This window comes from Stenella coeruleoalba, assembly GCF_951394435.1.
Source record: "Stenella coeruleoalba genome assembly, chromosome: 11".
Lineage (NCBI taxonomy): Eukaryota > Metazoa > Chordata > Mammalia > Artiodactyla > Delphinidae > Stenella > Stenella coeruleoalba.
In genome coordinates this window covers 6,142,148-6,164,627 of record NC_137157.1, presented here as the reverse complement: position 1 = coordinate 6,164,627, position 22,480 = coordinate 6,142,148, and the positions used below count along the sequence as shown (strand labels likewise).

The 22,480-nt window shown below is 57.9% G+C and overlaps 1 protein-coding gene across 2 annotated transcripts in view; it reads right to left on the bottom strand.

The window, feature by feature from the left end:
• Positions 1-22,480, bottom strand: part of SCUBE1 (signal peptide, CUB domain and EGF like domain containing 1) — a 127,108-nt gene that overhangs the window by 12,136 nt on the left and 92,492 nt on the right. For both annotated transcript variants that reach the window (XM_079938557.1, XM_079938558.1), the window contains 8 exons: positions 19,147-19,269; positions 16,589-16,705; positions 14,963-15,085; positions 5,158-5,277; positions 4,693-4,797; positions 3,590-3,706; positions 2,666-2,803; positions 1,754-1,957 (listed from right to left, as the gene is read on the bottom strand). In XM_079938557.1, the coding sequence (XP_079794683.1) occupies positions 1,754-1,957; positions 2,666-2,803; positions 3,590-3,706; positions 4,693-4,797; positions 5,158-5,277; positions 14,963-15,085; positions 16,589-16,705; positions 19,147-19,269 (1,047 nt within the window). The remainder of the gene's footprint in view (positions 1-1,753; positions 1,958-2,665; positions 2,804-3,589; positions 3,707-4,692; positions 4,798-5,157; positions 5,278-14,962; positions 15,086-16,588; positions 16,706-19,146; positions 19,270-22,480) is intronic.

Here is a 22,480-nt window from a genome sequence, read left to right as displayed (position 1 = left end):
CGAGTGGATGGTAGTTTGATGGGGAGCGGGGTGTCGTGCACACTCCAGTACATCCCCACGAAATCCTAATCGATTGCAGAGGGAAAATGGTGAATTAAGGTGGAGGAACCAGAGGTGGACCAGGGCAATACCCTGTGCCTCCTGACGGGGGCGCCGAAGAGCAGACGTGGAGCGTGGTTTTCCCGCCAAGAACGCAGGCCCTGAGTCTCGTCACCAGGAAACACCGGATGCAGCTGAGGGTCACCTTACAGAACTTAGGGCCAGCCGGGGGCAGGACAGGAGAGGCAGGGGAAGAGCCAGGAACTGCTCCAGATGAAGGATTCTGGAGACATGACCACTAAACACAACGCGGAGAGGAAAGGGATGCTGTCGGAAGAGTTGGAATTTAGCAGGTGACGTAAAGGGACACAAGCGCGCCACACGCACGGGAAAGCGTGACGGCGCGAATGCTGTCAGACACCGCAGTGGGGGGATCTGCGTGAAGAAAATACGCAAGTTCTTTGTTCTGTCTGGCAGTGTTTCTGAAAGTTTGAAACTTTCAGATTAAAAATAAGTGATTAAAAATAAAAGAATGACATCCCCGAGTCCCTCCCCCTCCTCCCTTGCGGGGAAACGGCGCTGTGCCCACTCCACTGCCCCTCCCCCCACTCCTAAATCCCACCTCCTCCCCAGCGGCTCCCAGCTTGTGTCTCCGGCCCAGGCTACACTCTGTGCTCCAGATCTGTGGCTCCAACCTAGTCAGCGCCTTCACCAGGACGACTCAACGAGCGTCTCAGACTAACAAGGACAGCTGGGACCCCCTCCTCCGCCAGCCCCCTCCCCCAAGTTTCTCCCAGATCTGAAAACAATGCCATCTCTGCCCAAGTGGCCGGAACCCTTGGAGTTGTCCTTGAAGCCTCCTCCCTCACCTCCCTCTCCAAAGCGTGCTCTCAATTTCTCTCTTCCTTGTCCGCCTCTCCTGCTGCCCCTGGTTCCAGGCTCTACCATCTCTGGCTAGGTCTCCGCTCTGCTGCCGCCCCCCACTTGGCCTTCCCACGGCAGAGGGCGAATGAGGCTGCTGCCAGCTCAGCGCGGGCCAGTACTTCCCAGCGCGCCCAGGGCAGCACTGGGGCCAGCAAGCCCTCATCTGGCCTGTGGATACGCTCACCTGGTGGCTGCCTGCCTTCTCTCCCATGTAACCGTCAACCCCACTAGAACCAGGACTCTGTCAAGTTCACCTCTGAGCCACCGGGGGCTGTCTCTAAACCCGTCGCCTCTGGATGGGGGCCGGTCAGGTCCCCAGCCTCGTTCACGGGACCTGGCCGCCCTGCCCACGGCCCCTGCGGTGGCCTGGCCTTCCCTGCGCCTGGCAGCACCACCCCCGCCCCGCCAGGGGGCCCTCAGCCTCCCGGGCATCTTCACTGCTCCCCCTCTGCCCTCAGCTCCCACACGCCTCCGCTGGGAAGGCTTGTCGAGCCACACGGACTGGTCCCATGCCCCTCACACCCCTCGGCTGGGGCCTTGCTGTCCCGCCCCTCCTCAGGACCGCGGGCAGGGTCGCACGTACACTCGGTCCCGGCGCCAGGGGAACGCTCTTTAATGCCAGCCGTCACGTCTAAGTGCCGCGGCGCTTCTCCCCAGCAGGCCTCCTTGTCTCCCCCTGTCCTGGCCTGACGTGTCTGTCTCCCGTGGGCTCTTTACCTGGGCCCACACGGAAGGAAGGACAGAGAAAGTCCGCGGGGCGACACTGGAGTGGCTGAGGGCAGGCACTCACCGCATCTGCCGTCCTGCAGCACCTGGCCCGTGCCACACGTCCCCTGGCCCTCCAGGGCCTTGGCCGGCCGCTGGGCCACCTCGTACTCAGCGCCTGCGACCTGGACAGAGAAGTGCTGCCGGCTGACAGACTTGCGCAGAGTCTTGACGGCGGCCTGCAGGCTCTGCTCCACTCGCCTCCGCACGCACTCGGCCTCGCAGGTGTCTGCAGGGGCGGGCGAGACCCGAGCTCACGACCCCCCGCCCCGCCGCTGCAAGCCGTCTCCCCGCCAGGCTGCCCTGCTAGGCGCTGCGCTGGGCCGCGCCTCTGCTCAGAGCCTTCCCGCAGCGGCCCCGGGCCGAGGCGCCCTTGCTGCGAATGTCTGCCAGCAGGAGACTGAGGCTCCAGGAGGCCGAGGCTGCGAGAGGCATGAGCCGCTCAAGGGCCCCGCAGCAGATCTGAGTAGAAGCCCGGCCTCTGCCTCTGCAACACGTCCCCTGCCCAGGGCACAGCTCACCTCAGCTCTCATTTACAGCCCAGAGGGAACTGCTGGTGTGAAACACGAGCCAGCACCCCACAAGGCGCCTGCTGGGACCTGGCGAAGACGGGTCCTCGCGCCAACGGCCCACGCCTGTGGAGGCTGCAGGCACTGGGCCCTTCCAGGCCCTGGTGAGGGCGTGGAGCAGTGGGGAGAGGCCTGTGGCTGTCACTGCAGCCCCAGCCCCGCTCCTCTCGCGGCCCTGGGCCTCCTCTTCCACCCTGGGCTGGGTAGCTGCTCTGAGGGCCCGGCCCTGAGCCCTGCCAGGTGCCTGGCTGGCCTCCACCTCTGGTAGCCGTGGCTTCGGTGGAAGCCTGGCTTCATGCCCAGCAGACCTCCCAGTCCTCTGTCCTCGCTGAGGCCCTCAGCACCTCCTGCGGGGACTCCTCACCCACCTGAGGCCTCTTCCATCTTTGTCTCAACCTCGAACTCTGCAGTGATGTGGGTCACCTCCTTGGATGGGGACTTTCGGCCACGGTGCCTCTTCTTGGAGGAGTCACACTTGAGGGTCACAAAGGTCACGTGGCAGTTTTCTGGACAAGGAAGGGGCCACTGTGGCAAAGGTGGCACGGGGCGGGGAGCACGGTCCTACCTCACCCTGCACACAGACTGCTGGTGGCCAGGGTCCCGCCCTGCCTAAGAGTTCATGTGCAGATGGGGAAACTGAGGCTGGAGAAGGCCAGGTCTCAGGAGGGGCCGGGGGGGCTGAGCCAGGCCCTGCACCCAGCCCTCCCGAGGCCATCACACCGCCGCACGTGAGGCACTTTGCGTATCTTCCTTCGCAAAGCCGTGCGGCTCCAGCTCGGGGCCGCTCGGCCCAGGTTAGGCCTGCTGGGTGCCGAGCTTTGTCAGGTTTGAGGAGGAACCCTAAGGTGTTCGGGAATCTTCGTGGAAACAGAGCGGGCATGCTTTCCTCCTGGTCCGTTCCCCCAGGCTCTCCCCCAGGCTGCAACACCCTTCTGGGCCACCCTCATTCTAGAGAGAGCCGCTGAGTGAGCCCGGGGTTCCTCCCGTTTGGACACGACCACGCTGCGCGGAAAGCCCTTGCTCTGGGGGAGCCCATTTAACCCTGAGTGAGGTGGGCCGATGGACCCCAGGGATGCTTTTCCACTCAAATGCTGGCTTTCTTCCCCAGGGACACCACCACTGTCTATGGTCCACCAGGTGTGGCTCCTGGGGCTAAGGGACCACGGTGGTGAGGACGAAGAGAGGCCCCTACCCCTGGAAACCCAGTCCCGCTGGACCCTGGGCTCCCAGCCCCCAGGCCTGGGGACCTCCCCCCGCCCCCCGTGTGGGCGGTGCCAGGGCGGCCCACTCACCCAGCAGCAGCTGCCTCAGGGCCTCCTTTGCCGGCTCCCGGCTTCGGGGCCGGAGGTGGCACTTGGCATCTCGAATCTTGAACCGGGCCTTCTGCCTGATGAGGGTGGCAGGGGCACCTGGGGAAAGTCCAAATCCCCCCAGGTGGCGGCCTCTCCCTTGGGCAGGGAGGTGGTGGGGCCGGGGGCTGCGGAGGGAGTGCCTGAGCGTGAGGGGGCTGCCAGGGGGACAAACCCACTGGGAGCCGTGGGTGGGGACCTCTGCCGCTTTGTTTCTCTCCCTGAAAAAGGTGCAAGGGTGGACGGTGGGGTCCTGCTCGCCCCAGGGGCCATCCAGCCAGCGGTCGGTGGAGGAGGAAGGGCAAGCCTTCTGCCTCTCCCCCATCACCAGAGCTACTCTATGCGGCTGGCGCTTTCAGGAAAAGGGGCAGCACGGACGGGAGAGGGAGGCAAGGAAGGGAAGGGGATTTGCAATGATACAGATGCCAGAGCCGCTGGGTCCTTCCAAGAGCAGAGCAGACCCTTGGACCAAAGAATCCTATAGTCACAGAAGCTTAGGATTACATCATGTACGTATTAAGCACATCGTTGAATCCAGCCTCTTGAATAGGAGAAGCTGCCGAAGCACAACCTCCTGCTGGCAGGGGAGCTGGCTGTGTCCCAAAGTGCGTGGGCGTGTGTGTGCCTCCAGTGTTCCTGGGGGCGGTGGGGCGGGCGGGTGGTCTCCCAGGCGAGCTCGGACTCTGGGAGGTTTTAGAACCTTGTGGCCGCAGCAGATGTGACTCCCTTCACTGAAATGGAATCTGAGATCCATAGACCACTTTAGGGAGCACTTTAGGGTCACTAAACCACTCTGGAACCGTGGCCCAGAGCCGGAAGGGCCCTTCCATGGTCCACTGCCCTTGGGCTGGGACTCAGCTTACAGCCTGCTTGCTTCTGGGTCCTGGCCCTGCTCTTAGCTCCCTGGCACCCTGAGCCATACTGGGCAGGCCCCAGGCCAGGAGGCCTTCCCTGGGCCATGCCCCTCTGTCTCCCCCTGGCCTGGTGCTGGACGGAAAGTCAAGGGGTCCCGCAGGTGCGTGCGGCGTGGACAGGCCAGGGACTACCTGAGCAGCTGGGCCCGGTGCTGGAGCCGGTGCTGTTGCGTTTCTGTAGCATCTTGCCCTGGAGGCCCGGGACACCGCAGCTCAGGCTGTAGCTGTCGTCTGAGTCTGTAGAGAGGCCAGGGCTGAGGTGGGCCTGGGTGCCCCGCCTTTCAGCACCCGTACATCCTGGGGGCCTCGGAGGGGTCACTGAATGCAACGAAGGTCAGGACTGACCCTCACGTCAGTCTGTTTCTGCTACACGACTACAGGCTAAGTGGCTGGGCAGGAATGCGTCTGCTGCACTTTTGAGAAGGACACTGTGGCCCCCACAGAACCGGACAGCTGCCCAGGGTCACTCAGTGACCAGGGCTGGGGGTCCTCATTCCTAGGTTGGGCTCCTCTCCTGGAGAACAGCAGGGAGCAGAGGCTGGACCCCAGGGAAGGGAGCCCCGCCCCCATGCCATCCCGGGGACAGCCTTGGGTTACCTGGCATGAAGAGTGTGCGGGCCAGGCAGGACAGGGAGCAGATTTCCACACCGCCCACCTTGCCGCAGGACAGTTGGGCCTGGGGTGAGGCCTTGGCCCGAGAAAGGCACTTGCCCGGCTCTGAGGAGAAGGAAGACACAAGAGGGGCTTGAGGGGCCAGGGGTGGCTTTCTGGAGCCGGCAGGGCCCCTGAGCATGCACCAACAGGAACTCCCACCACACGGCCGTCCCCTGGCCAGACCGTCTTGGTGGGAGGGTGCTGGGAGATGGCAGGGTCCACATCCGTTTGGACGTAGGGGGATGCTGGGCCCAGGGAGCGGTTTGCTCCCTTCTCCCTCCAACACCAGTCCAGGCTCTCTGTGAGAAGGTCCACTCCCTGTGCCCCGATCCAAGGGCAGGGCTGGACCCTCCAGAGCAGGTGTCCCTGCCCATCTGGGGAAAGGAATGGCTGAAAATGGCCATGGGCTTCTTGGCAGTGACCAAGCACGGGAGGGTCACTGGGAAGCCCTCTCTGGGGCAGCCCCCAGACACAGCCATTAGGTGTTTGACGATGTCCAGAACTGAGCTCTTCAGAGTTTCTCATGTGGAGTCGCCCCAGGGAACAGGCTGAAACAGGGGACTTACAGCTGGAATAAGGGGAACTGCCAGCCTGGATGATCTTAAACATGTGGCTGAACGTTTTAAAGGAAGTGTCTTAAAAGGACACAATCTAGAAATGAAAACAAACTCACGGCCCTCCAGATGAAACATCTGGCCCCCAAACAAACTCAAGACCAAAAGGCCTTTGTCCCCCAAGGATCAAGAAACTATGAACAAAAACACCTGCAGATCATACAAACCAAAAGGGCCGCTGAAGAGCCCGTGTTCTCACTGGTTAAGAAACAGAAGGACAGCCATCCCCAACCTTCCAAGGGAGACGTTAGCCCCCAGCAGTTCCCTGTACTTCCTCTGACTTCCTAGAGGGGATTGTCCGCAACTACAGATGGACAGCACAGCTTTCCTGTGCACGCCCGGCCCTGCACGTGCCCGCACGTCCTTGTGGGGACGTGGGGTATGCAGACACTGATGCGTCTTTCCCGGAGCCATTTCTCAGGGCTTTGTTGACAGCGAGCACCTTCGAGGGACGAGGTAACATCTCCCTGCAGACAAGAGCAGCCTGGCTTCCGTTCACTACAAAAGCGAGGGGTGAGTTTCCCAAGCTGGGCGTCCTTCAGCCAGGATGCAAATTTCCTGTCTGCGCGTCCTCCTGGGTGGACGGGACCTGGGGGGCTGCTGGCTGTGCTGTGAGTTACGAGGCTCTTGGACTCTGACCCGGGGGTCCCACGAGTCCTGCTGGCGCCCACGGAACAGGGGCGAGCTAGCTTACTCAGCTTGCGTGCAGAGGAGATCTGACTCTCCGCTGTGTACACCATCCATCCCACCACCTTAGGACATCGAAGCCCTCAGAGAAGAGGGTAAAGTCGCCTAAAAAGCAAGAGGGAAGGCCAATCGACTGGCAGTAAGGAAAAAAAGGGGAAAAAAGTACATTTGCCTTATTGTAAGTATATCTGGTTGGGAGAGAATATGCAAGAAGATGAGAAGAAGCAAATGTGAAAAGGGTCAGGGATTTGTAAAAGGCTTGAGGGGACATGAACTTGATTTGCTTTGGTTTATTAAAACCACTCAAGTAAAAACCATAATTCAAAAGGAGTCATGTACCACAATGTTCACTGCAGCTCTATTTACAACAGCCAGGACACGGAAGCAACCTAAGCGCCCATCGACAGATGAATGGATAAAGAAGATGTGGCACATATATACGATGGAATGTTACTCAGCCATAAAAGGAAACGAAATTGAGTTATTTGTAGTGAGGTGGATGGACCTAGAGTCTGTCATCCAGAGTGAAGTAAGTCAGAAAGAGAAAAACAAATACCATATGCTAACACATATATATGGAATCTAAAAAAAAAAAAAATCGTCATGATGAACCTAGGGGCAGGACGGGAATAAAGACGCAGACCTACTAGAGAATGGACTTGAGGATATGGAGAGGGGGAAGGGTAAGCTGGGACAAAGTGAGAGAGTAGCATGGACATATATACACTACCAAATGTAAAATAGATAGCTAGTGGGAAGCAGCCGCATAGCACAGGGAGATCAGCTCGGTGCTTTGTGACCACCTAGAGGAGTGGGATAGGGAGGGTGGGAGGGAGACGCAAGAGGGTGGAGATATGGGGCTATATGTATATGTATAGCTGATTCACTTTGTTACAAAGCAGAAACTAACACACCATTGTAAACTAATTATACTCCAGTAAAGATGTTCAAAAGAAAGAAAGGAAAAAACCCCACTCAGGTAGTGGGACTTTCTAACAACCCTCAGTTCTTTCCTGAGTTCCAGCCTGTAACGGCTCCTTTGGGATCATTATCAGAAAACAAGCCTCCCTTCTCTAGGTCAAAGGCCCTGCACGTATTGTGGGGAGGAATCTCCTCTGCAAATGGAAGTACCAGCTAAAATACACCTGCGGCGTTATTGTTAGAAGTCTCAGAAAATTCTCCTACACGTGATTCAGACGACAGCCGATGGGAACCTTAATATACCTCTATTATGTACCATCAAAAAACTGAATCCCTGGGGCAAAGTTTCCACGACATCAGCAGAACGATTGGAGGAGAGCCCAGGAAGAGTCCAGACTGAATCCTCCCTGATTGCCAGAAATCATTTTTTTTTTTGGTATCAACATGCAAAGGTTAGGCCAGGCTCTCAGGAGGCAAACTCAACAACTCGGGGAGCATCCGTGACCAAGCCTTGTCCTTCCTGCCTCAGAGCAAGCACAGCCTTGGATAAAGTCGTTGAAACGTCTTCAGATCTTGTACCAGAAGCACGTTTCAATCTGAGGGTACCACATGCAGTACGATCCCTCCTGTGACCTGAAAACACCCAGGACTTTTTCTGCTTGTCAGTGAACTAATCATGGTGTCTGGCTCCTTTCTCTTTCTCATACTACCGTCGAGCAACTCTCCTACCCCTTCCTCTTTTTTTTTTTTTTTGGCTGCACCACGTGGCTTTTGGGGTCTTAGTTCGCGGACCAGCGATTGAACCCGGGCCACAGTCATGAAAGTGCCGAGTCCTAACCATTGGACCGCCGGGGAATCCCCTCTCCTACCCCTTCCTGAAGGAGGGACTCGTCTCTGTACTTCAGAAGTGTTCATATCCAGAACAGATCTTTTGGATGCTCTACACCAAATCCCAACTTAATATTGCTTTGTTGATGGGACTTATCTTAAAAAATGAAGAGATCCTAAAATCCATATGGAAATTCAAGGGAAGTTCGAAAACAGCTAGATCAATCTTGAAATATGAAAAACAAAGTAGGAGGACTCACATTTTATGATTTAAAAACACTATAAAGCTACAGTGGTGTATAGGTATGAGGACAAACAAATAGGTCAACGGGACAGAACTGAGAGTCCGGAGACAAATCCATACATTTACGGCCAACTGATTCCAAGAGGACGTGAAGATGATTCTATGGGGAAAAGGAATGGATTTTCTTCAACAAATGATGCTGTGACACTCGAAGAACCACATGCAAAAGAATGAAGGTGGACCCCTGTCTCACACATATAAAATTAATTCAAAATGGATTAAAGATCTAAATGTAAGAGCTAAACATATAAAGCTCTTAGAAGAAAACAGGTGTTGTCTTTGGGAACTTAGATTAGGCAATGAACAGTTTCTTAGAAGTGACTTAAAAAACACAGGCAACCAAAGGAAAAAAGAGATACACTGAACTTTACGAAAATTAAAAACTTTTGTCATTCAAAAGACACCATCAAGAAAGTGAAAAGACAGCTCACAGGATGAGAAAACAATCTTTGCAAATCTTATGTCTAATAAGGGACTTGTATCGAAAACATATAAAGAATTCTTACACCTGAATAATAAAGACAAAGAACCCAATCAAACAATGGGCAAAGGATCTGAACAGACATTTCTCCAGAGAAGACACACAAATGGCCAATAAATACATGAAAAGATACTCAACGTTATTAGCCATCAGGGAATTACAAATACAAACCACAGTGAGATACCATTTTACACCCAGTGAGGTGACTATAATCAGAAAGTCAGCTAATAACAAGTGCTGGTGATGACGTGGAGAAGCGGGAGCCCTCACACACTGCTGGAGGGAGTGGAAAACCCTGCAGCCACTTTGGAAAATAGACTGGCAGTTCCTCGAAATTTAAACACAGGGTTACCATATGACCCAGCGATTCCACCCCTAGGTATATACCCAAGGAAATTGTAAACATACGTTCATACAGAAATTTGTCCATGAATATTCGTAACAGCATTATTCATAATAGCCAAAAACTGGCCACTACCCAAACGTCCATCGACTGATGAGTGGATAAACAAAATGCAGTGTAACCGTACAGTGGAATGTAACTCAGCAATAAAGAGGGATGAAGCACTGACACATGCTACAACGTGGGTGAACCTTGAAAACATCACGCTAAATGAAAGGTCAGTCACAGAAGGCCACACGTCGCATTCCACTTACATGAAATGTCCAGAGTAGGCGAATTCATAAAAGACAAAAGTCGATTATGGTTGCCTAGGACTGGGGGGCTTGAGGGAAAATGGGGAGTGACTGCACGGGGTTTCTTTGGGGAGTAATGAAAATGCTCTAGAGTGGATTCTGGTTGCACAACTCTGCGATTATACTAAAACACACTGAATTGTACACTACATGGGTGCATTTTGTGGCACGTGATTATATCTCAAAAAAGCTGTTAATAAGAGCAAAAAACAAAAAGAAGACAGACAGGAGGCTTCCCTGGTGGCGCAGGGGTTTAGAATCCGCCTGCCAACGCAGGGGACACGGGTTCCAGCCCTGGTCCGGGAAGATCCCACACGCCGCGGAGCAACTAAGCCCGTGCACCGCAACTACTGAGCCTGAGCTCTAGAGCCCGTGAGCCACAACTACTGAGCCTGTGCTCTAGAGCCTGCGAGCTACAACTACTGAAGCCGGTGTGCCTAGAGCCCGTGCTCCGCACTGCAACAAAGAGTAGCCCCCGCTCGCCGCAACTAGAGAGAAACCACACACAGCAACGAAGACCCAACGCAGCCAAAAAAAAAAAAAATAGTACTTTAAAAAAAAAAAAAAAAAGGAAGAGCGATAGTACCAGGCTGGACAGGCAAGAATCCTCCAGGCCGGAATCAAGCCCGGAGGGGCTCCAGTTGGCTCCAGGGCCGCACCCGTGGCTCTCTCTAGCATGTTAAATTGCTAAACATAAAAGGTAAACATGCACATGAGCGGAAGCAGTCAACCTTAGAACGCTTTGAAAACAGAGAGGTTTCCTGCGCATAACGGGAGCACAGAGGCCCACAGCAGAAGAGGTGCAAGTCGGTGGCAATGTTTCCGGATCATCATGTGAAACAGGCTGCTCTGGCCCAAGTCCTGGGGCAAGGACAGAGAGGCCCAAGGGTTCCATCACACACACACACTGTTTGGCTTCCTACTCTGTAAAGAAGCGGGGGGAGCAAGTTGTAAGAGGCATGAGGACGATGCCTGGTGAAGCCAGAGCGGCCTCCTGGGACCACCAGACCACCTCACTCAGACGTTTGCTAACATCTTTCCTAAGACAACCCATCCTTGCGGGGACAAACTGGTGGTGACATTAGACAACGTTGGTGAGAAGCTTTTCCAGGGTGGCAGAGGAAATGGCCAGTTCGTGGTGTGGCTGTGACCTTCAGAATCCTGGGTAAAGGGTAAAGATGGGACATGCACTGGAACCAAGCCCTAAGGGACACTTGGAGCGCGTCCAGATGGATTTCATGGGTTATAATTACGCTCTAGTAATAGTATGTTTACTTTCTGGATGAACTGAAGCAGTCTCTTGTTGAAAAAAATAACAGCACTCATAGGAGCTAAAATATTATTAGATTTTGTGCTCCTTATTTGGGATATTCCAACTTATTTACTTAGTAACATACGGACACATTTTACTGGGAGAGTTATTCATGAATTACTCAGAAATATCACAGTCTTTATTACCCCTAATTTTTCTTAAGAAACAAAAATGAATTTTTCAGAACTTACTGTAAAGTCACCACTTAGATTTTTTATTTTATAAATTTATTTATTTTAGGCTGTGTTGGGTCCTCATTGCTGTGCACGGGCTTTCTCTAGTTGTGGCGCGGGGGGGGGCTACTGTTTGTTGCGGTGCGCGGGCTTCTCATTGCAGTGGCTTCTCTTGTTGCGGAGCATGGGCTCTAGGCACGCGGGCTTCGGTAGTTGTGGCTCACGGGCTTAGTTACTCCATGGCATGTGGGATCTTCCCGGACCAGGGCTCGAACCCGTGTCCCCTGCATGGGCAGGCGGATTCTTAATCACTGAGCCACCAGGGAAGCCCTAGAGGTCTTAAACTGAGGTTTTTCAGAGAACCCCCAAAAGCAGACAGTTCACAGAAATTGACTGTTACCCGAGATTCTCAGAACCGGCTGACGGCTACACGGAATAGAGAGCTTGTGCCTAAGACCACTGGAATAAATTCTCCTAGATGTCTGTAACCACTGATTTCCACACGCTCTTTTGCAAACCTTTGCTCTTCATTCTTCGGATCACATTTTCCCACCTTATGCATTTAAGGTTGTACACTTCTGCTTTACCCTATCATGTTTCCCTTACAAATAACTCACCTAGATCTAGGCCTTACTAGTGATAGCCACCATCCTGATTCTTTTTTTTTTTTTAAATAAATTTATTTATTTACTTTTTGGCTGCGTTGGGTCTTTGTTGCTGCACGCAGGCTTTCTCTAGTTGCGGCGAGTGGGGGCTACTCTTTGCTGCAGTGCGCGGGCTTCTCATTGTGGTGGCTTCTCTTGCTGCAGAGCACGGGCTCTAGGCACGTGGGCTTCAATACTTGTGGCACTCGGGCTTCAGTAGTTGTGGCACGCAGGCTCAGTAGTTGTGGCTCGCGGGCTCTAGAGCGCAGGTTCAGTAGCTGTGGTGCACAGGTTTAGTTGCCCCGGCATGTGGGATCTTCCCGGACCAGGGCTCGAACCCATGTCCCCTGCATTGGCAGGTGGATTCTTAACCACTGCGCCACCAGGGAAGCCCCTACCATCCTGATTCTTTAAATCAGTTCTCCCAAGCTGTCGCTAGGGAAGCCAACATTTAGAAATGTTATAAAGTATGTTACACGGACGTAATTATGATCGTCTTTGTGGGCGATACATAAAGAAGGAAAATGCCCTCCCATCAGGAGAGACCGGTTCAGCTGTCTTGCAATGTATCTGACTGTTCGTCACAACACCGCCCACAGACAATATACCTACAGCTCCACTGAGGTTGACCCCGTGTCTCACATGGACATCTGATTCATGGGTGCTACCCCAGGACCTCAGCTAACTGCCCTGTGGGTCTCTGAGACTGTAACAAGTGAACGAGTCCCCGGTACCCTCAGTGAATGATGCCCTTTTCAAAGCGTCTAACGGTAGAACACTTTCTGAGGGACATAATAATACCTGGTGAAGCAGACGGTGGAGGCTCTTGGCCCCAACCAGAGGGACTGGACAGCTTTAGTGGTCATCAAACATGTGTCCCTCACTTAGGGTGATAGAGTGAATAATACAGCCTAGGGCATGGCGTGGGGGGCAGGACAAAGCGCTCTGCCTGCCTAGTGCAGGTAGTTATAGATAATAGTATGACCTTGGATCTCATGGGCAACCAGGGCAGTTTGTGGCCCTGCCGATACTTCATTTGGAACCTGGATTCACAGTACAGGTGAGGTGGAACTGTCTACTTCAAGGCTACATGAGAGAGCAACCTGCATACTGTGGACTTAGGGAGCAGGTGGGGCCGGTTTTCCTGGTCAGCCCTGGGAACCCTTAAATCATGCTTCTGGAGGGCCTTCCTTCCAGCACCTTCTAGTAATACCTGCAGTCACACTTGTCTGTCTCATCCTTCCACATCTACTGTCTAGAATATCAACTGTTTTCGCGTATAGTCCCAGCAAATGGCTCAGAGACAAAAACGGGATAAAACCTCCCCGACTGACTGTGACCTGACGGTCAGACCTCCACCGACGACCCTTCCTGGAGGCTGGTTTGGTGGCAGTGGTGAAGATCTGGACAAGCCCTGGTGGCCTCTCCTGCAGCTCTGACTGAGGAGGGACGACCGAAAAGGGGACTGAGAATTAACAAACAAACAAAGAAACATGTCCTCATATCCCTAGAGAAAGCCTGTACCCGATAGCTCTGGTCAGCAGTAAATACCAGACCTCACAGGACCCTAATGATCAGTGGACACACCTCGGAAAGCCCATCGAAGGGCGTGGGCGTGGCAAGTCAGCCAGCTCTGGGCCCGTTCACTCAGCGATCAGGCTTCTGAGGCTGGTGTGAGCCCCGTCTCCCTCAGCGCCCCGCAAAGACATGCTGCTGAGACTGACATCACCTGCCTTTAACCAGCACAACTCCACACGAGCTCTTCCCCCAAACTCTAGGCAAAACCAGCGGTTTGCTTTGCTCAACCAGACTGCCGGGGCAGCATAGCAATTCTTGCTCAAGTAAGCAATAAACTCAGCTGTCTGACCTCGGGTGACTAAGTGATGGTATCCATTCTCTGATACTTTCATTCATTCATTCAACAAATCCTTCACTGAGTGTCTATGGCTGCTGGGCCTGTTCTAGGGGCTGGGGATACAGCAGTGAACAAGACAAGCAAGGAATACCTGCTCGGGTGTGCAGAGTGTATGTTCAGCAAGGACAGACCGACAACACCCCGCGGCAGCCAGTGGCTGCGATGGGAGGAGACGAGCGTGGGACAGCCAAGAGGCGGAGGGCGCGCAGAGGGGGGCCGGCTGCTGCTCCAGGTGTGTGGTCAGGAAGCCCCCCACCCCAAGCAGACCCCTGCAGAGAGTGACGAGTCCTCTAGGCTAAGAGAAGAGCCTGAGCGTGGCTATGTTGAGGTCGGGGGGCTGCACCTGTGAGGTCAGGGAGGCTGGCACGCGGTGGGTGGGGGTGAGGGTGGAGGGCAAGCAGGCCGGGCTGTAGCAGCCTTTGGGCCATTCCAGGAACCCAGACTTTGCTTCTGCACGATGAGGACTCCCTGGAGGGCTCTGAGCCGAGAGAGATGAACTCTTAGATCTAGAAGGCTTACTCTTGAGGCCCTGGGGATGCTGGAGCACGGCGGGGCAAGGACCTGAGAGCCGTTCCTGGGACCCAGTACAGGCCCGGCACACAGCAGGTAGTCAGTATGTGTTTATGGAACCAGTGAACGTGGACCGTCCAGCACTCAGCTGAGAGGTGCCCCAAGGCCCCAGAGCCCAGCAGCAGAGGGTGCAGGAGCCCTGAGCTCTCTAGGAGGCCCGCCCCTTGCCAGGCCAGCGGCGGGTGTACAAAGACCCAGGCGCTCCCCGGTCCAGGCTCTGCTGCTGCTGCACCCCGTGTAACCACCCCTCCCCTCCCACCAGCTTTCTTGGCAGGACAAGGGGAGCTGGGGCTACTGAGGCCTCCGCGCCCTGCTGCTTCTGAGTGTCAGCTCCTCCTGAGTCCACAGCTCTGGCTGCACACGCTGACCCCCAGGTCTCCACCTCCGTGCTCCCCGTGCCCCCGCCCCAAGCCGTTTCTGCGCCTCCAAGCGTGCTCTCCCCGCTGCATCCCCTCTTCTTCTGTCAGCCCTCATTCCCATCAGCCGTATCCCAGCAGCAGAGAGCACCTGCCCGGGAGCCGCAGCCATCCAGGCACCAGGGGAGGTGCTGGCACCCAGGCCCTTCTCAGGGGTCCTCGCGATGGCCCGCCCCAGGGCACTCACCCACGCAGTCCTTCCGGTTCCAGTGGAGACGCCTCCCCGGGGGGCAGACGCATTCGTAGCTGCCCTTGGTGTTGACACAGCCCTGGTCGCAGCTCCCGTTGTTCATGCTGCACTCGTCCACATCTGGAAGCACAGGTAGGCGTAAGGGCAGGAGGGGGGGCTGGACGGTCCAGCCGAGGCCACACCCTTGGGGCTGGCAGGGCAGGACCCACCCAGGACAGGAGGGCCGAGAATCCCCTGACCCTGACGCCAGCCTGGTACTGTCACTGGATGCAGACATGTGGTTGCACACGACACACACACGAGCTTGCACACACACAGGGTTCCCGCAGACACCAACACACATCCCCCCCTCCAGGAACCGCAGTGGTTTGCTGAACTTGGGCAGCTGAGCCCAGGCTTGGGGGAGGGCAGAGAAATGGCACAAAATAAAGTTGCAGTCAGGTCTTGTGGGGCCGGAATGATCAGCAACGGCCCCGGGGTCCTGAGGCCGTATCTCACTGTGGGACTTCGGACGTGCCCTTCCCAGCCAGTTTCCCTCCTGCACAACAGGCACCTGGGCACAGGAAGTCTCCCCTGAGGCCCCGCCTTCTTTTGGGCCAAAGACCTGTGTGCAGAAGCTGGTGCCCAGGTTTTTGGGAGTCCCTGCAGAAGAATCTGCAGCTCACCCCACGAGCCACGCCCCTAGCACCAGCTGTGCCTGAGCCCACCTAAACTTCACAGCTGCCCAGCAGGGGAAGTGTGGCTACCACCAGGTCAAAGGAAAGGGAGAGACACCAGGGACCTCAGGGCCATTCTTGACACCCCCGCCAGCTTCACCCCCCAAGCCTGTACATCCCCATGTCCCATCATCCGTGGCACCTAAAGGCATCTAGAGCCTTCCCTCTCTCCACATCCCTCCCCACCCTGCCCAGGCTCCAGTAGCTCTCACTCCCATGCCTGGAGCCGTGTCCCCACTGGTGCCCTGGGTCCCACTCTCCTAAACACGTGGCAGCTGGAGGGATCTCGTTACATGAACTTGAGCCCGTCACATCCCTGCATAAACCCTCCAATGGCTTCTCATCGCACTGGGAATAAAGCCACAAGTCCCCTGGGGCTCACGAAGCCCTGTGTCCCCTCTGTCTGCACCTCCCGCCGTGTGCCCCTTCCCTCATGGGACTCTAGCCCCACTGGCTGCCTCTCGGTCCCTCGCTGCTCCTCTGCCTCAGTGCTCTTGCACACGCTGACCCCTCTGGCACGCTTCCCCCACCATGACCCAAACACTCCTCCTTTAGGAGCCCCCCATTGTCCCCACCCTCTGCCCTTCTCTGTTGTTACCCCCTCCGCTGGAATGAACTGTTTGTGGGATCCTCTGTGCAGCCATCCTCCCTTCCGGACTGGGGTTTCCCAGAAACTGCTGTTTCCAGGCCCGTGTCCACAGCCTGGCTGAGGCCTGGCACCCAGTGGGTGCTTGCTGCCCCTCCCCCCACCCTCCCGCCTTACCCTTGGCTGACCCCTCTGCCCACCAGTCCCTCCCAGGCCCGTCAGAGTCAGGGTCAAGGTCGGGGTGTGGGGTGCAGTGCAGGTGGCCGTGCGGCCGGGCGCGTGCCTCTGGGGGGAGGTGGCCCTGGCGGGCGAGCTGCAGACCTCCGCAGTGGGTTGTCCCATAGAGTGTGTAGCCGCGGCGGCACAGGCACTGGAAGCTGCCCGGGGAGTTGATGCAGATGTGGTCACAGGTCCGCTCGAAGGAGCACTCGTCGACGTCTGTGTGGCCACAGGGAGACAAAATGTGGGAGGAGGTTCAGGGTGTGGTGGATGGCACGGCCTGCCCCTCGCTCAGTCACTCAACAGACCTCTGTGCCCGACAGTCCTGGGGCCCCAGGCTCAGCGCACAGCCGACGCACAGCAAACGTCAGACTTCGTGTCGCTGCCCGATTTTCCATTCTGTCTCCATTAGCCTCATGTGTCTGGGTGAGAAGCTGCCTCACATCTTTTCTGGAGGTGGGCAGGGTAGAAATATTTTGAGTAGAAGGGATTATTACGAATCCCTGCCATTTTGATATCTCCCATTCCAGTGGGATTAGGGTAGGTATTTAATCCACACCTGCAGGAAACCAACGGGCTTGCCTGGGGAAGGGGCTGAACTGGGACATGAAAACAGACCCCTTGACTGCCGACCAAAGTGTGTTCCCCCATCACCCCAAGATGTCTCTGGAGAAAATGGGGAAAACAGCACAGACAGAAAGGGGGATGGGGGTAGGGATGATGCCACCCATGAGGAATAACAAAGTAGCCTTGATAGTATGTGACACTTGATTCTGACCACCCTGGCAGCCAGGGTAAAAAGGGAACGAGGGCGGGCCACAGACTGCTTGCTGCTGGAAAGGAGGAAATGAACTACGTGTTTGCAGGAGACCAATCTATCCTGGCCGTAAGTTCTGAGCAGGGTGGCCCCCATGGGACAGCTGATGGGGGTCCCGAGGGCAAGGCAGACACTGACCTGCCTCTCCTTGGGCACTGCAGCTGGAATCTGTTCTTTGAATACACTTGCTCACGTGCCTACAGACGCACTCATAGCATATGTTTGTAATAACACGAGCACGAGGAAGGAATCACTGCGGATGCTCAAAGGAAGATGTGATTCCTCCCGGGGGCGGATCTGGGAAGAGCTCCTGGGGCTGTGGCACCTGGGCTAGACCCTGAAGGATGGGGCTAGCCCGGAATGAAGGAATGAGAGTGGGGGAAGGGCACTCCGGGCAAAGGCTGGGAGGTGACAGCACTGGATCCTCAGGGATTGTGTGGAGCTCAGGGGGGCTGGGGAGGTGTCTGGGGTCCCCATCCCAAGGGCCCTGCGTGCCTGCTGGAGCTGGGGACCCAGGGGCTGTGCTGGAGCAGGGGTGGGCCGGAGCCCCAGGGCCTTGCAGAGCTGAGTCAGGAAGAGGGGGGAGGAGACTCAGCCAGAGCCCGGAGCAGTCCAGCCATTGCCCGCTCCTCTCCCAGGGCAGCTGGGGATGCAAAGCCAACGGCCCTCCCTCAGCCGTCCACAGAACGCGGCAAGGCAGATGGAGAGACAAAGCCAAAGTGCAGAGGAGCCTTGATCGGAGCCCGGACGGGTGCTGTGCTCCCAGCAGGCCCCTGTGCCCCGAGAGGAAGACAGGGCCAGGTCGCCCGAGCAGCGAGGCGGAGGCCGAGCCCAGGGAGGGGAAGCGACGGGCTCAGGTCACGTGCTGAGCCCCAGGACAGGCTGGCCTTGGACCCTCCCTTACCAGCCTCTGCTCTCGCCTTCCTCGGGGCCCTCAGGGCCTCGCGCTGCCCCAGGCCGGCCTCTGAGCACCGCTACGAGGCGGATGCTGCAACCGCAAGCCAGGTGCGGCCCGGTGCAGGCTGTGGCTCCTGGGACCTCGTGGAGATGAAACGACGGGACGGCAACAGGGTAACAGCGATGGAACCGAGCCGGCCCCCCACCCCCCGGCCCCGCCCTCTGCGCGTATCCCCGAAGCCGGCTCCTTCTCAATGGCCTCATCTAGCTCCACGGGGCTCCTTCTGGTTCCTCACACCCCCTCAGCCCAACAGCGCCACTTCCTGGTCGGGTTTGCCTCCCTGGCTCCTCCTAGAAGATGCCTATTCATCCTTCAAGCACTTCCCCAGTGTCCCCTCCCCCAAAGCCTTCCCTGACCCGTCTCTCCACTGCCCATCCTCTGGGCTCTCACTGCATCCAGGATGCCTGCGGGACTTGTCCCGGGCTGTGATGCTTGGCTTCTGCCCAGGTCTCTCTTCCCATTACCCCTGCTCCTTGCAGGTGCCCAGGGACCCTGAGGAAGGGCTGCTGGAGCACGCCTGCCACGTGCTACAGCTTCCACCAGGTGGCAGCATCCACCTGGCCTCTGAAGCCACTGACGGTGGCCTGGGAGGCCCCCTCTGGAGGGAGGAGCCGGCGCCACCTGGGACACGGGCCGACCCCTCCCTGGGCCTCAGATCCCCTCTATATCAGGGAGAGGTGGGGCTGGATGGCTTCTCAGGGCCCCTAGAATCATAAAGGACGGGAAGACAGGAGGGCAAGCGCACAGGCTAGGGACACAAAAACTACCCCCGGCCCCTCAGGCCCGGCCCGGCCGGCGGACACGCCCACCCCAGGCTCGCCTACCCTCCTGGGAGCCTGTGTGGCCTGAGAGGGGCGGGACCCCACGAGGACCAGGGCGGCTCACCTTGGCACGTCCGCTCGTCCGTCAGCAGCTTGTACCCCTTCCGGCAGCCGCACTCGAAGCTGCCCACGGTGTTGCGGCAGAAGTGGTCGCAGCCTCCGTTGTTGACCAGGCACTCGTTGATGTCTGCGGAGCCGGGCGGCAGGACGAGGCGAAGAGAGTGGGCTGGGCTGCGCTGCCCGGGCCGCCTCGGGTCCCCCGGCTGAGCCCAGGAAGGGGGGCTGGCTCACAGCCGTGGGGGTGGGAGGACGGGAGACACCGCTGCCCCCAGGACTTGGCGAGCCTGGCGTTTGTGCACCGAAGGGAGGGAACTGGTGTCTGCGGTGCCGGGCCAAACAACAGGGACTGGGACGCTCCCACGCCCTTTCATCCCTGGGGAGGTGCCAGGGAGGCGGGGAGGTGCCAGGGAGGCGGGGAGGCCAGGAGCAGGGGGATGCTTCCCGGAGGCTGTGACTCTGGGCTGGGCGAGCTACTGGACCCCTGGGGCCTCGGCTCCCTGTCTGTTAAAATAAGGATCAGAGGCGCCCCTACGTGGAAGGACGTCACGAGGATGAAATGAAATAACATCCCTAAGGCGCCGGTGCTCAGCCAGGGCCCAAACAACTCTTTACAAAGTAGGTTTATCGCTCCTGCTTTACTGATGGGGAGACCGAGGCCGGGAGGGTAACTGGCTCCAGGTGCCGCGGCTGGTGGCGGGAACGGGCACTCCTGGGCCGCCTCCCTTCCCAGCCTGGTTCCTGCTGCTCCCCCTTCCCCATGCCTGCAGGTGAGTTTGAGCTGTTTCTTCACTGGGCATGTCACGAGTTGTGGCTGCACCCTGAAGGCCTCCCAGCACCCCTGCCGGTGGGCCTCGGCTCGCACACCTCTAGTGATGGGAGCTCCTTCCCTCACGAGCTCCCCCCACCCCCAGGATCTCCCTCCCACCCTCCTTGCCCTGCTCCCCTGGGCTTGTTCCCCGGGCTCCCGGTCCATCTGGCAGACTGAGCTGTCAGAGACCCTGTCCCTGAGGTACCTTTTCTCACTCTGAAGTTCCTCTTGGGCTCCGGCTCCCGGGCCCCCCACGCTGGTCACCCCCCGCCGGCCCCCCAGACCTAGCCCAGCAATTGGAAACAGAAGTAGGAGATGACGTCCAGGAAGGTGTCCCCACCCTGACTGGAGGAGGGCACAAAAGGAAGTGGTGAAAGAGGCATCCCCTCGCCCCCGGCAGAGAGAGGACTTTCTGTGCTGGTCACTGGCCACATCTTAACAGAGCTGCTGACTCAGACTCCAGCACCCGCTGAGCCTGGCCTGAGTGTGAGGCCCGGACACCCCTGTCCCGTGTAACTGGCACGGCCAGTTGTCAAGGTCAATCTGTCCCCATTTCCCCGAGCCCCGCGGAGGAGACTTGGTCCTATTCCAAAGACTCCGGTCTCAGGCGCGGCCTCTCACCACGCTGCTCCCAGCTCTTTTCCTCAGATCGAACAGGCCGGACTTGACACCTGCTGAGAAGTCCTCTGGCAGCAGCAGCCCCACAGAATGCTCTTCACCCCAACAAACCCCCAAACGTCGGGAGAACGGCGGGGGCGTTAAAGAGAGCAGGGCTGAGACCCCCGGGTGGGCAACTCTCGGAGCCTTTGCGAGGGGAACGGGCACAGCGAGTCGGGCAGGGGCAGACCCAGAGCTGCTTTCCTGCGGAGGCCCGGGTGGGGCTGGGCTCTGGGGAACACAGGACACTCAGGGGGTGTGCCCGCCACCTCCTTGCCCTCGGCCAGCCTCCCCGAGGTCCCTCTGCCCCAAGGACCCATTCTGTTTGCGTATGCTGACGATTTCGGTGCCAGGAAGATGGGAAGGGCGGGGAATCCGAGGTGGCCCCACTAAGGGAGGCCGCTAGGGCGTGTGTGACCCTGGCTCCGCCTCTCACGGGCTGGGCCTTCACCTCTCTGCACACAGGAGGTGGTCTACGTGTACACCAAAATGATGGCTAAAAACAGAGACCGCTCAGCACTGCGAACTCTGCCTGCGCCCCGAAGCCTGTGTTTCAGGAACAAAGCGGCCTCAGGATGAGCCCACGCCCCAGAGGAAGTAGCAGGACCCTCTGGGGGTCACGGCACCTGCTGGGTGGGCATCACCTCGTGCTGGCGACCAGGCCAAGCACTTTCTGGCAAGGTCTCGTGTGACGGTCAAAACAACCCGAGGCCAGATCTCCCACTTTCCGGGGGAGGTCACAGCTCCACGCAGGAGGCCGACTTGAGCCCAGCCCCAGGTGTCTCCAGAGACGGCCCCGTCAGTGCAGCACGCTGGCCCTGCGGCCTTCAGAGGAAGTAGACCTCGAGTGCAGCGAGGGCCTGTCCAGGACAGAGGCTGGGGCTCTCCGTCGCCCCCTCCCCCGGGGGTTATAAGAAGACGGGAGATTCTGGCTAAAAGCCTCTGACAGAAGAACGGAGGGCCCGCTCAGCTCCGTGACCCTGGGCAGGGCAAGGCCCCTCTCTGAGCCTCAGGCTCCCCATCTGCAAACTGGGCTAATAGCAGGCACCTGTCCAGCATCCTTCACTACGACTGAACATGCAGATGGGGCTCGCCTCCTCGGGAATGCCTCAGGCCTTCTGGAACCCCCTAATCCCATCCCCTACCCCATCTGGGCCTGTCGGCTCGGGGCTCGCCTCCTTGGGAGTGCCTCAGGCCTTCTGGAACCCCCTAATCCCATCCCCTACCCCATCTGGGCCTGTCGGCTCAGGGCTCACCTCCTCGGGAATGCCTCAGGCCTCTGGAACCCCCAATCCCATCCCCTACCCCACCTGGGCCTGTCGGCTCAGGGGCTGTCACGGCAGCTAGACAGGAGGTGCGAGGCGCTGTTCGCTTGAGGCCCAAGCTGGTGTAGCGGGCTGCCTGGGGGTCAGAGTCGGGGAGGCCCCGTCCCAGGCTCTAGCCTCAGCTGTAGTGAGGGGGCAGTGGGCTCGCATGGCCCCTCGGCCTTCATTCTGATGAGCCTCTGCCGCCTTTCCACCTCCCACCCTTCCAAGACCCCCCTCCTTCTCTACTGTGCTCCCACCGGGCCCCACCAGCGGCCAGCAGTCCCCTACCTGGTTACAGAGGCTCACGGTCTCCCCTCCACACCCTGACCCAGCCCGGCGGCCCCGCCCTCCTCTTCTCTGCACGCTTGGATCCTGTCTCGGCAGCCCTCACCCCACCCTGCCTGGGGAACAAGCACCCCCTGGAAAGCCTTCCCTGACGTTCTCTCCAGAGTTAGCTGCTCCCTTGTCATGGGACCTGCCTTCAGCGGGATGACAGACGGGGCACCTGGCTCCCACCTGGAGCCCCAGGGCCCAGCATGAGGCCTGCACAGAAGGATGGGGCACTG